Source organism: Megalopta genalis, chromosome 9 (assembly GCF_051020955.1).
Source record: "Megalopta genalis isolate 19385.01 chromosome 9, iyMegGena1_principal, whole genome shotgun sequence".
Classification (NCBI taxonomy): domain Eukaryota; kingdom Metazoa; phylum Arthropoda; class Insecta; order Hymenoptera; family Halictidae; genus Megalopta; species Megalopta genalis.
The window spans coordinates 19,500,727-19,515,163 of NC_135021.1; the positions used below are offsets into that span (position 1 = coordinate 19,500,727).

The 14,437-nt window shown below is 39.7% G+C and overlaps 1 protein-coding gene across 1 annotated transcript; it reads right to left on the minus strand.

Moving 5' to 3' along the window:
* Positions 1-442: 442 nt before the first annotated feature.
* Positions 443-4,282, minus strand: LOC117224611 (trypsin-1). Its single transcript, XM_033477670.2, has 5 exons — positions 4,125-4,282; positions 2,940-3,108; positions 2,269-2,404; positions 1,741-1,848; positions 443-862 (listed from the first exon to the last, which is right to left on the minus strand). The coding sequence occupies exons 1-5, from the start codon at positions 4,174-4,176 to the stop codon at positions 566-568; spliced, it is 762 nt and encodes a 253-aa protein (XP_033333561.2). The 5' UTR covers positions 4,177-4,282; the 3' UTR covers positions 443-565.
* Positions 4,283-14,437: the final 10,155 nt, after the last annotated feature.

Here is a 14,437-nt window from a genome sequence, read left to right on the forward strand (position 1 = left end):
ATAATTAAAAATAACATTATCTTGTATTTATTTACTTTATTTAGATCTCACCTACGTTCTCCATTTGTCTTATCTGTATGAGAGTTAAGAAAGTTAAATGTGCCTCATTCGATAAATATGATATTATATATATATATATATATATTAATTATACTAATTACGCCTAGAAACAAACCAAATGCACAGTAACTGGCTCCACTGTCTTACGATAAAATTATCTGTTCGCGCGATGAAAACGGAGAGTCGAAATGGTTTCAATGAAACGGGCATCATGATCAAAGTGTACATTCAGGTGAACTATCGGGGAAAGTTTAGAGAACTTTAGAGCAGTGGTGAGACGGCGAATGGAAGCGTTTTGTGGTCGAATGAACTGCCTTTGCTGTCAATATTATTTGGGAATCACAAAGGTTTGAATAAAGAACACACAAGACACCACACGAAGAAAAATGTGAAAGATTTATATTTTATAGAGGAGAAAAAAGAAATACAAATGCATTGACTAAAAGCGGGAGATTAGAAATCCCAAAAATGTCAATACTGGCGACAGCCGTTACCATATGATTATTTATACGCCACTGTTCTCCTTGATCCAGGAACGCAGGTTAGCCACGTTCGTGTAAACACCTGGGTAGTTTGGTTTAGCGCATCCGTAGCCCCAAGAGACGATACCGTAAAGAACGCCGTTAGAGGTCAGAGGACCACCGGAGTCTCCTTGGCAGGAGTCTTTGCCACCTTGGGTGACACCAGCGCAGATCATTCTGACGGTGATGTCGTTCATGCGACTATATGCATCTTTACACTGCTGCCTGGTCACGACAGGCACGGACACTTGCTGGAGCAGCGGCGATGTCGATCCACCCTCCTAAGAAAGTAGTTGAAAGCGGAATTTTGAAAAATGTATATTTCATGTGAAGCAATCTATTTATTTATTACTCATTCCGTCACAATAATCACTTCCGGAGAACACTCGACGTTACTCTTGTGAAGTCAAAGGAGAAATATTCATAAAATAATTGTATCTATATAGTTCATAATTAAGAAGAAAGTAAGAAGTAACAATATTTTTTTTTGAATATCTTCTTATCTTATAAATCTTCTAAACTCGTTATACTTTTGTAAATCCTTTTATTTTTTGGCATTATTTTTGTGACATTTATATGAAATCATCATAATATTAGATAATTATTTTCATTTTGCTATATTAACGTTTACGCCAAAAATGATTAACCTTTGTCTTTCAAAAATATATATGTATTTCTGTTAATCCGAAGTTAATAGACAAAATTTATTAATAAAATCATGTTTCATTCCTTCGGAGAATGAAATATCTCATTAAAAAGTAACATTTATTTCTTAGTAAAAATCTACTTGGCCTAAGTTGTTAACTGAGTTACGAAAAAAGTAACTACATTATTTCTTAATCATTTTTTATATTCTCTCAAGAAGGGAACTTCTAGCTTCGATCTCCTCTATGCTTGGATAAAGTTTCTTCAACCATTTCCTATGAAAGTGTCTGCATAATTCCAGCAATTTTAAAACAAAAACTGTGAAACCAGTCGTTTTGACCGGTAGATTTGGCGTTGTTTCAGCAAAGCGAAGAGTAATGTGTTAGACGTTTTACCAACTAAACAATATCGCAGAGAAAATGCAGAATTTATTCAGGAAATTCTTAATCGGGAATCAGAATTGACAATTGTGAGAACCTAATCAAACTTGAAATGTAGAAACAGTTTAACTCACCCTCAGTGCTCCCCAGCCTGTAATGGTTACCACTTTGCCACTTGCAGGTTCCGCAGTAGCCAGTTGTACAGGTTTCACAGTAGAGCCGAAGACGAAAGGTTCGTTGACCTGTAATGGCACCAGCATTTTCTTAATATAGAGTGTCAGATGTCAGATTATCTGTAAGAATGAGATATTTCAAGCTGTCCGGGGTCGGATGTCGACAAATAACCTTTCCTATATTACTACTACTTTTGCTCCGCCACGTCTCTCATGGCCACAGACACGGAGCAACTTAACCTTAATTAGTATTAGACAGCAATACAGACGTAGCACATAGCATATAGACACTATCAAGGCAAATTTTCTGTAAAACTCGGATGAGAGCATGAAACTGATTCTGTTACACGATTCAATTACCGATAATATTAATCGATAAAAGTCAACTACTAACAACATTAAATATAGAAAGCATATTTAGAGATTTATATATTTTTCTAGATCACAGTTACCAGCTTGAATTCCAATGAATTCGAAGGTTTCACTCACCTCGATAAGAGCGATGTCATAGTCAACGGTGTTCGAATTGTATTTAGGATGGCGGATAATGTTCTTCACAGAGTGACGAGTGCCTTTGTCCTTGTTGTTGTTGCCAGCTCTCAGACTGTAACGGCTGGGTGCCGATCTGTAATCAATGAGACATCAAAATGCCGTGATTCTGGTTAACCTGAGAGTGACGCGGCAACTATAACCCTGCCCGGATGAAACCGGGGCGCTATTTCCTTCTCAAAATATGCGGCCGGCATTCAGCGTACCACATATTCATTATGGAACCAGTCGACATACGAAGCATGATGTAATCCCCAAAGTCGATTTAATTCGATAACAGAATATCGCGGCGACTAGTGGCGATTTAACGGCGCTCTGTCTTCTCGCATAATTAAATTATTCGCGCGAGTTCAATTATGGGCACACTTTCAATTATCCGAATAATTAATGATACAACTGAAAGTGAAGCGACGTCAAAGGCGATCGAATTCGCCGCGCTACTAAATTTTACAACCGTTCAATTCAATATTCCATCGCCTGTCGGAAGACATCGAGTGGTGAAACGCAGTTTTCACTGTCACCGGCCCACCAATGAAATTCCGAGACACGTGGAACAGCGTTAGGGTAGTCTGTGTCTACGCGTTGTTAGCTTTACGCATTCGTGTTATTACCCCACGCAATGGGCAGCCGTGACGGCCCATTTACTGCTGATGATCGAGGCACCGCAAATGTGTCCAGTAGTTTGAAAGCTCAGTTGATGCGGGTGTTGCGAAATATCGACTGCGACTCCTCCGACGATACGAGAGTCCGGAAGGGGTGGCAGCATCTTCACCACGGAGCCTGCAATGATGAAATTTTCGATTGAATTTTCAATCAATTGTTCGATTTTTAATTTTTCAATATTCGTTACAATTTCGACACAATTTCACTTAAAAGCTGATGTTTTAATTGTAATTTTAGCCCTTTGCACTTGTGTGGTGTCTCTGCGACACCATCTAAAACTTATAAAGACTGAATTTCAGTCGTACGAATAAAATGCAAGAAATCATATCAAAAGGCAATACACTGGAGACTACCTTGTCCGAACATTTATTTTTACAATATTCTGATACTCGGACGTTCTTTTATTTAAACATTTTATTATTAAGATACATTATTACTTAGTAAAGAACTTGAATTAAAATTTTAAATAATAGAACGTTTTGGTATCAGAATATTTAAAAATAAATCATCGTATGAGTCTCTACTGTACTGTTGGTCAAAAAAGCTCTCTTGGATTTAAATTTGAAACAGCTTCGAGTATAAAGAGTTAATTTCACATCCATAGTTTACGTACACAGCACGTAACTCATAAAAAGACATAGTGACACAGTGACTTACAAAGGGATATAAAATCTGTATCGACGTCTTATCAATCAGTCGACGTACATTTTATAGATACGATCAAATTATCTGTGAGAAGACAGACGAGCGAATAGGATCACGGTCTAAGTACACCGAAACCTTAAAATTGTTCAAATAAGAATTGTAAAATTGATCTGTCCACTGTCTGATTATTTTGTCTTCTCCTTCTGTCAAATACTCGGAATACTAAAGATTAAATTAAGCGATATTATTTATATCGCAGAACTACTTTCCCTACAAGAAATGCTCTATTATTAATGCTACTTATTATTAATGCTCTATCAACTATTGGTAACACACACACGAACTTGTTCTCCAATCTAGGTTTCGTGAAACGATCCATAAAAATTGAAATTTGCAAAAGGATCCTTATCAACGAGTTTCAACATGTAGAATTTCCAATGAAAATCAAAGTTGAGATCGAGTTTTGATAATTGTTTGCTTTCACTCACCGAGGGCTCCGGCGATTATAAGAACCAGCACCAAAGTCACAGTTCTGAACATCTTGACGGGTCTGCTACAGAACGGTTCTGCCGAGCTTTTATACGGGAAATTTGTTCTTCTGATTCAGCGAAAAATCCTTATCTGACGACAATGCACCGTACTTTGCACGAGCTGCAGGCACGTGGCGCAGGCATTCGTAATATCGTAGTTACGACGGCGCAGCAGGGCGGCAGCCGGGGAAGGGGGGTTGGCTGGATCTTCTCTACGAAAAGAATAGTCTAGCTTTTTCGCAAGCACGATTCCAACGATATCGCGAGATAAAAATCACGTCGTAGAACGGCTAGTGGGGCGATGGAACTTTGAATAAGCGCGCTATACAGCCGATAAGGAATTTTTAGCGATGTTTATCGTCTCGATGCGCTCTATAATCTCGGGGGGAAAGATTTTTCGGCGCGCCGTTATTGAAAAGATTTAGAATCCTTGATACAGTATACCGACTACGCATTTATCAGTTATTTACGGCTTCTGAACACTGGCTGAACCAAATAAGCTGTTGCTGCGGTGCTCCCTCTAGGGTTCACGCCGATATCGATTTTTGAAATGACCGGTTTTCGGATTTTAGTATTCTCAATTAATCGGTCCGACTGGTTTTCGAATTTTTCATAACTGAGTGAGTGCGTTCGTATGAGAAAACTACCATGTTTAAGACAAAATTACAAAAAAGTTTTGTTTTATTTTTCATTTTTTTCTATAAGTTACAAGCGTGTTCATGAATGTGATAGTGTAAAAAAAGAAGTATTCTTGATATTAATCTTGTAAATACTGTTTAATTGATTCTAAGTATATGTAATATTATACAATGATCTTAAGTTACATAAATCTTTCTTTACATCTTTAGTTAATATTACATTTTAGTACTTTATGTCAAGAAATAATCCTATTAATGAAAATAAACAGAATAAAATTACTGAAAATAAATTGTAAAAATATTTTGTTTATATATTCAAATATTCGAATAAATGCTACTACGACAGATTCTTAAATGTTATTTGATCTATGAGAACAGAACAATAGACGCTATTGATATTAAATAATTGAATTAGACAAAAACATAGTGACTGCGAAGTATTTATTTATCTGATATGTGTCCACTATCTTATCTAAAACTACACAATTCGCAGTTGCGGACGCTACTAAAATGGTTGACAGCATGGCATAATCGGTCCACGTTTTCAAAATAATTGAAAGCATAACGAAACTCGGTTATCGAGACGAATAGAATACAATATTGGCAAAATTGCAACCTCTAACTTTCGATTTTCCAAAGTGAATCCTCCGGCAATTTTTTTACCGAGATCCATTAAATAGGGAGCTATGAAGATCGCAGAATATAATTTTGATTCATCTAATATGCATTTAAATTTCTGAAGGTATCCGCTCGAACGTCTAATTCGATGAAATTTACAGCCCACGGTGTAAGCGGTGTGTCTAATCGCAGCATTATTAGTAACCAGGGACCAATCGCGGGCACGCGATTGGTCGTTAGAATTTGAGGGTTAATCGGCGGCGTTGATTTACACATTTTGTCAGCAAATATATGGATCAGCAGCGATCGGCTTATGTTGCGGTGCGGTTTCAATGCAATAAAGCGAAACAGATCGGCAACAGGCATTAGCTTGCGACAGTTCTGAATGTCAATTGTGTAATGTGTCTCCCGGGCTTTGTCCATTGTCAACGAATCCCTGTCGGTTGCGTCCGATCCGGTTTAGTCACACCTTTTATTAATCACTTTCATCTATTTAGCAACCAAGCGACGCGCTCCGTTTCGTAAGAACGATTCCAAATGATTTTCGCTTATAAATAGAAAGCAAATCATCGCGATTCGTTGAACAGCAATCGTCCGGTGGTGGTCAGATAAGAATCAGGAATTGTGTTTAGTAAAAGAAAAATAAAACATAAGATATTAATTTTATCTTCGAAGTTTGATCCGATATAATTTTTCCGACGATTAAATCAATCGTGAAAGCATTTCTCATGAACGCTATTCGGTATGGCTCTCGGCTCCTTCTCTGCGAATTTTCTTGTTTTTTTTTGGTTCGATTCGAGTGTTTAAAGTTGCATTAACGTCACGGGTTATTTAGCGACCACTCTGAGTCATCAATGAAAGAGGTCATATTTATTAAGGTCACCGATATGCAGTTAATTAACTGCATGAAAATTATTCTTGTGCCCATTGCACGGGCTTTTAAAAATCAACGATTTTCGGCATTTATTTGACAGAATGTAATTTTTATTTGGCGTTCGCTAGGCGACTCTAAAAATACGTCGCCAGCGGTAACGTCGCTTTCAATTCCGAGGTTGAATCGAATTTCCTTTTAATTCCGCGCTTTCTTTCGTATCCCTCTCGCGAGGTCTTTTCATCTCCTCTATTAGATTCGCTTGGCTGAACACCGAAAAACATTACCGCTCGTCTCATTCCCAGAAGTGTGTTTCCTCCATTCGAAGCTACAAGATTTAATTACCCTAGGAATACCCGGCGGTACGTACAAAGCGCGCAACTCATCAGAACGTAACATACTCCATTCCGTTTCCTTTGTCTCAGGATCAGGCTTTCAGGAATCCTCTCTCATTTTCGTTCAACACGTTTCCCGACCGTGGACAGCTACCGGCTAGATTAACGTTCCGCGTCACGTTAATCCCTAAATCAATTGCTTTCCGATTAATCTACCGTTCATTTCGCATGGATCCCACTTTTTTGCTGTTTTTATCGTAAACGTGACAGATCATCGGAGATACTTGATTTATCAGATATCTCGTCTGCACTCGAGATTGATAACTATGTAAGTCAAATATTTAATATCCCTTGTCAACGTGAACTTTATCACGAAGAACATCTAATCTAATTCGCGTGCTTTGTGACGGTGAACACGAATTCCCTATTATGTTGCCACAGCAGATTCAAGAATTCTGCGAGAATTATTTAAAAATGAAACAACATTAAACAAACGTAAGTGTTGCAGAATTCTTGAATCGGAAGAAGAACCCTCGCACGCTGTAAACATTTGAAGATCGTAATAATTGCAATTTTGTCCCGATTATTGACACTTTCGACCAATAAGTGTGAGAAATGTTGCAGTTTTCAAAAGCTTTTAACGCTTGTAACTTGACTTTGCGTTTACGGATTTCGATGAAATTCTCACAGCATGCGCATAACTTATCGAGATCTACGAAGCACAATTTTTAAATTTTCGTTATAAGCTCGGATAAAAAAATTAAAGAATGAGAGATTTTCATTTTCTTTTGTCATTCCAAGCGGTAGCAAAATTAAAAACAAGCATTCTAATTACGGTATAGTAGACTGGCCCCTTTATTATTTAAAAAAAAATTCAGATCGTTTATTCTAACTCTAAAACAGTTATATTCAGTTTTAAAAGGTGTCCCAAAATTTTCGTTACCGACTGTATGTAATAAGGAAACCTCGGTAAATGGGGAATTCGGTGGTTAAATGGGTGAAACATTTGGACCTTGGGGATGAACGTTGGGGGTTGAGAGGATCAAAGGATCTGGACGTTGAACTGTCGGCTGTTTTAAGTCGAGATATGCAAGACACGAAGACCGGCATGGTAGTTCTGTGGGAAATACGGTTTTTATACATATCAAGCGGTAAATGTAGTTATAAATATACGCATACATATAGCAAGTACGTTGAATATAAAGGTAACATTAACAACGACAATGATAAGTGATAATTAGACTGCGATTTGTATGCATTTATGATAACGATTATAATTATAATAACTATAAAAATATTTATAGTAACTCTCCTCTTTACAAATTGTCCATTGTTGCGCGCAATCTGAGCGCGAATCAGGGAGAAATTACTGTACCATTGATATTAAATAGTACGAAATAACGTGAAATTAATATTTAATAGCATGAAATCGTCGTCACGACTCTGACTCGTTGTTATACCGTGAGCTATTAAATATGTGATATTTAATATCGGAAAAAACTGACGGTTTCCTTATGCGAACACATTTGCCTCCTTAGTAGTTCGCACATTTAGGAATAAAATCCTGCGTCGTGTTACAAGAGGGTTCACTGTATTACACCGCCTCAATACATTTCTTTTACGATGGTTACGCGTTTCTGTTCGCCGGGTTGTAATTTATCGCCGGCCGTTGCAATTCTCATTAACTGCGAAAGTTCATATTGCTTAAATTACCGGCTTAATTGTCTTACACCGGTCCGCTTTAAAACATCAACGGCGGCAGTTCACTAAAGCACAGACTTGTTCGGAACTTCATCCCGCTACGAAATAATTAAAATACTTCAATTAGTCAGCTTCCGCCTAGCCTCGGTCCACCTCCGCCCTTCGAGCCCCTTTGCCGCCCCCGCCTGGTCCGCCGTCGTCTTCAACCAGTTCGAGTTCGTCTGGTTCGGAATCGGAACACGGGTCGGCGGAGGCGAGTGTCCCGGTCCATTGCAAGGAAAAAACTTTCACCGTATCGGAGTCCTTCGTCGAACGTTCTCCATCACCGGCCTAGGAATAATCCATTTACGCGGACGAGGTCGACTGCACTCGCCGGTTGCGCAAATATAAACAACGGATCCGGTTCTCGCCGCGGCAGGTACACAATAAAGTCGGGCACGGTCGGCGTCGGTCGACCAGCTTTCTTTCGCCCGGTAAAACATCGTCCATGGTAAATTGCAATGAATTGCAACGGACAGCAGTCGGCACGGGCTCGCCGTTCGACACGCGCCCGATACCTTGCAAAACGAATTTGCATCGTAAACAACGGGGCTGGGTTTGCTCCAGACATTACCAGCTTGTCTTAATCGGTGGCAGTTAATTATGGTTACTGATTTCGTTCAGTTTCGAGTTACGTTTTTCCAGTGGCGGTGTTTTTGTGCATGACGATTAACCTTTTAGGCACGGCGCGCCACTATAGTGGCTTTCGCGGATGTCATCTCTCTGGACGACGCGCCACTATAGTGGCTTGCTCTGGTAGCTCACTCGCTCATCGTTCGAACCAAATAATCGTCTTCGTATGCATTGTTTCACACTTCTTTTGTCTTCGCATCGATTTACAACAGTCTACAGGGTGTCCCAAAAATGTCTCGCAATCCGGAAACGGCGGGTTCCTCGGATCATTCGAAGCAACTTCTTCCTTTACAAAAATGTTCTCCGAGGCACCGTTAACGAGTTATTAACGAAAAACAGTGACCAATAAGAATCGAGTACGGCCGACGCGAGGCGGCCCGGCCAACCAGCGCGCGAAGCCCAGTTCCGCTCATAGGCTAGCCGAGCTCGCCTCTCATTGGTCACTGTTTTTCGTTAATAACTCGTTAACGGTGCCTCGGAGAACATTTTTGTAAAGGAAAAGGTTGCTTCGAATGGCCCGAGGAACCCGCCACTTTCGGATTGCGAGACATTTTTGAGACATCCTGTATATACAAACAGAATATACAGTATCAGACTCTGCCGTCCAGAGAAATAGCCTCGCGCAGAATTCAGCCGTACCTAAACGATTAATATCTACTGCAGAGTCCCCCATCTCGCTCGCAGATGTCCGCTTCGATCCGATTCGTTGCGTGCATCGCACGACGATCCGGAAAAGAGATCGGAAACGTGGACACAGAGGCCCGGAGATGAAATCGAACCTGCTCAACGACGCGTGCGGTTGTTGCGAACCGAAACAAATTGAACATTTCGTTGGACGGCTCCGGAAACGTGGCTACCAAATGATCGCTTTGCAAGGATTTTTTCACTTCGTCGGAACCGGTTTGTTTGAACCGAACATTGTACGGGTGCTGTGTTGGTTACAGTGTGCCGGAATTTATGGAAGATATCGATATTGTTTTGTGACACCTTGACCGTCGAATATGGTGGAACATTTTTCTTTGAGATCATTTTAAATCGAGTTTTCAAGATCATTGTTGATTTTTTAAACGCGATTTATAGTATTCAAGGTCATCTAAAAGTCATATTAGCGTACATGGATGAATTCGTCTTTTTTTGTGAGCTACAATGTGCAATATAATGCATTTGTATATATTGTTTTGTTAATCCGATTTTTATACATCCTCGTCCGAAAGCCTAAAACAATGAAAAATTTAGACGTTGCTAAATGTAGTCGTCGCTGTATAAACAATATTACCGTGAGATATAGTTTCAGGTATTACATATTAATGTCGGTTCCTATTCGGGAATCCAAATGTGGCTTAATTCCGCGCAGATCCCATAAATTCCAAACGAAACACAGTCGAGCTGCCCTCCGTAGCCCTATCTATGAATATTACATCCTGACCCTTGTTAATATTTTATGTTAGGCATTGTCCGCTGTTGAGTGGCAAGTAACGTCGGTTAGGTAGAGCCTGCGAAGAATCGAGGGCTCGCTCGGCGAAACGTAGACAACGGTGGGTGGCTGGGTAGATGACCTTTCTTACTCGGGACGCAAACCGTGGAGCCTTCCAAATGAGAGGCCGCTGGCGAAGATCGCGAGGGTTGAGCCGTAATTATACCTACATGCATCGTTCCTGTATGCATTATAAATGGTCCTGCATTATGTACGAACCACCGGACGAATCCGCCGACTTATTTCACCGAAAGAATGGCCACCCCCCGGTTTCTGTAAATCATACCCAGAGGCGTCGTTTCATTTCCACATTGCTATCTCTTGCCAACGCTGCTCTTGGAATTCGCAGCAGTCGCAACGAGCATACGTGGCTAATTTTCTTGCAGTTTATGTCTTTGCGGTCGTCTTGCAGGCTCCGGATTCGCTTGATTGCTAGTTTCCTAGATAACTGTTTATTAAAAATTCTAGGGGGGCGAATAATGCGCAGGCGTTATGCGAAAGCAACGTGCTGAGCGTAAGATGACCGTGCAGTATTTAAAACGCTTTTTCTTGTCTAGAGTTTCTCTAATTTACTAATATATTCCGTGATTTTCGGTACTGTTTATTTAACCTTTGTGCATGCGAACAAAATATTCAGAATATTTGAATATTTATATAATATTCTATAATATAATGTAATATAATATAATATAATATAATATATTCTATAATATAATATGAAGTCAGCTATTTGCCGCCACAAAGGTATTTATGTATTTTGGCGGTTTTACGATATTTTGTCAAGAATTACAAAACATTACTGAAGGAAAAATATTGATGCGTACTTAAGAGGCTGAGGGTTAGGGTAGCTTAGGCTCTTAGGCTTGGTAGCAGGCTTAATAGCAAAAAAATTCTTGGTTTAATTGAGATTTTTAACAATATAAAATTCTACTTGGGTGTTAACTACTACTACTAATGGGTGTTAACGTCGCTTTGTGCCATAGCATAATTGTCGTGTAGACGGCCGCTAAAGCGTTACGCGAGTAATATTGCTATCCGCCCGATTCTGACAAATTGGAATGAAATGAGAAAAGTTGAATTCGCGAGGGGCTAATATGTTTAAACAGTTGCGCGTGTATCGAATTATCTGTGACAGGTTGCTCACACGGTCAGGAGTTCCTATCGAGTCCCCGTCATTACACATCCTGCAGCACATAACGGTCCAGATTCCAATGGCGTTTACCGAAACCGCGTAAAGTGTTACGGCCGAGGAGTGAATTAATTGCAGCAGATAGTCAGCTCGGTCTACTAGAGCGAACCACGAGAGGATTTTCCGCGGCCGATTTTATATTCGAAACCGCGGTGACCCGCCGAAATTATCACTCGACCGTCACACCTAAAATACCTCCGGCGTATCTGTGTAATATTGCGTAATATTATTTGTAATCAAATTTAATTAACTTCACCACTGCGACGACCATTAATGTCAGTGGGTCCTACATTATATTCGCCGGTAAATTACATTTGATGTAGCGCCGGGTCGACACTACCATCCGTACGTGCCGTAATATCCCCGAATTGGACACGGAGGCACCATTCACGATTAGCTCTGCGCCTCGTTAAAACTGGCTCTGTCTCATATTTATCCAAACTTTCCACGGTCGCGTTCAATTCCCAGGGAGCATCCGCGGACCTATGTATTTCCGGTCGGCATCGATGTTTCTCCGAATCGAACGGCCCGCACGGAAACGGCCGCGCGCCATGATCGCGCGGCTCTTCGAATGGTTATTTCCCATGGCTATCACTGTCGAGGTAAATGAATTCATTAAAACTGTCGACTGTCATAAATTCTGAAAAAAGTTTCGGATGACCCTGGTATCGATAGATTGCGACCGAGAAAGACTTTGGGACCCATTGCATTCGCACTAACACCAGACTTACGTTCGAATAAATGGAATGTTTGAAGATAAATTGCAGTTTTCGACATATAGCGTACAAAAAGGGTAGTTTCATTTCATGCGAATATACATAGCGTAAATAATTTTCATTGGAATGTATACTAATTGCGACTACATTTCGAAGAAATGTATTCAGGATTGTAGGAACTTTGATTTTAAGAATTAGGTATTGTTCCAAGAATTATTTGATCTCTTAGTTTTATATGCAAGCATATTTAAAAATATCTATTTAATATTTTGTAATAGTGGATAATATGATATAATATAATATAATATAATATAATATAATATAATATAATATAATATAATATAATATAATATAATATAATATAATATAATATAATATAATATAATATAATATAATATAATATAATATTGCAACTGGCCCTATATATAAATAAGAATTATTGTATGAAATAATATAATGTAATAAAATAATTATATTTATTCTATTATAAAATAAATTACTTCGAACACACTTGAGTCGCAGCTTTGTCGAACATTTTAATAAAAAATATCTTCTTTTCAGAAGTACAGCTACTATCTAATACAAGCTATTTGTAATAATATTTCAGCGAGAGCTCGGAGTGGGGCTTGTAATTCGGTTGAGTTCATATTTTTCCCGGATGGCTCACTCGACTGCATTGGATGAGGGTGGATGAGTAACGCGATGGACGTTCAATAAGCTTTCAAAAAATCTCGCACGGCGAACGTTTTCGTATCAGGTGAGGCGATTTCACCGGCGAGAATGGATTCGTTTACAACGTCGTGTCGGCTCCCGTGAGCGCGTTACGACAATATGAGAGAGGCGTCTTCAACCATGAAGCAGACACGAGTAATCCGGCTTCGTAAGTGATTGGCAAACTTCGCGGAGGAGCCGGCGGGATATTCAACGTTCACGCTTCGTACGTCGGCTCTCGATCGCTCATCCACCGTCATAGACATTCGCTGCCGTCAGCGTGTAACTTGTAAAGCGTAGATTGGAAACAAGGGTAGCGATGAGCGGCGCCGCGCCGGAGCCCGGAAAACGCTACCCAATCGTCTGCTAACCAACCAATTTCTGGGCGAAGGGCCATGCGGATGCTTCGACTATTCCTCTTGAAAATTGCTTAGGCGAACTTTTCACCAAGCTAACCGAATTAGATCCTTTGTCTAATAACGAATTTTTGCCATTAGGAATGCTACGCGGAACCATACTTGTAACGAACGAAGGTGAAGACATTGATCAACTGGACAGGATGTTCCAAAATCAATAGCGATGTGCACACAACTATTTTGATTTTCTTCGCGGTTATTTCATTGAGTATGTTCATTCAACTTTTCTTAAATGTCCGTAAATAGTTAAATTTGTGTAGAAAAGGCCTATAATTTAATACAATTTCTATCGCATTAATCTAGAAACACTATAATTACCTTTTATGCACATTTGCATATTTATCACGCATAACTATACAGAAGAATATAATGTAACACCACTACTGTAATAACAGTTAATGCAATCAAGATTCCTGTCCAGACATAAAGTTAATTTGTAATTTTCTCTTGTTCTGCCTCCACGATATATCGATGACAACAACCAACATTATTTACTATTTCTCTGAAAATCTTACAAAACAGTTGTGGTCTCAATTATCATTACATACTTTTATGAGCTTTACAAAATACAAGCTGATACTTTTTCGAAAGCACTTTATGGCTCGAAAGAAGCTCGAACTGCGCGAGTACGATACACGGAAGAGCTCGTAGAACAAAGAATGAAAGAATAGTCGAGAGTGGAACGTACCATTTTTCACAATTGCGCAATTTGTGCCAATTGTGCCTCGTTTTCTTTCTCAGCGATTACCGAAGTGTCTTCTCCGAACCGATGCGCGAACCAGTGAACAACGAACTCGAACGCGACTCGATCTCTCGGCTGCTCATTCCTGACGTTTCGTTCGTTTCGTGTAGCACGGTGGGTCAGGGTTAATTGGAATCGGCGAAGATCTCGTCCCGCGGAACGAAGCGAGCACGTTCGCAGTTCAAGCG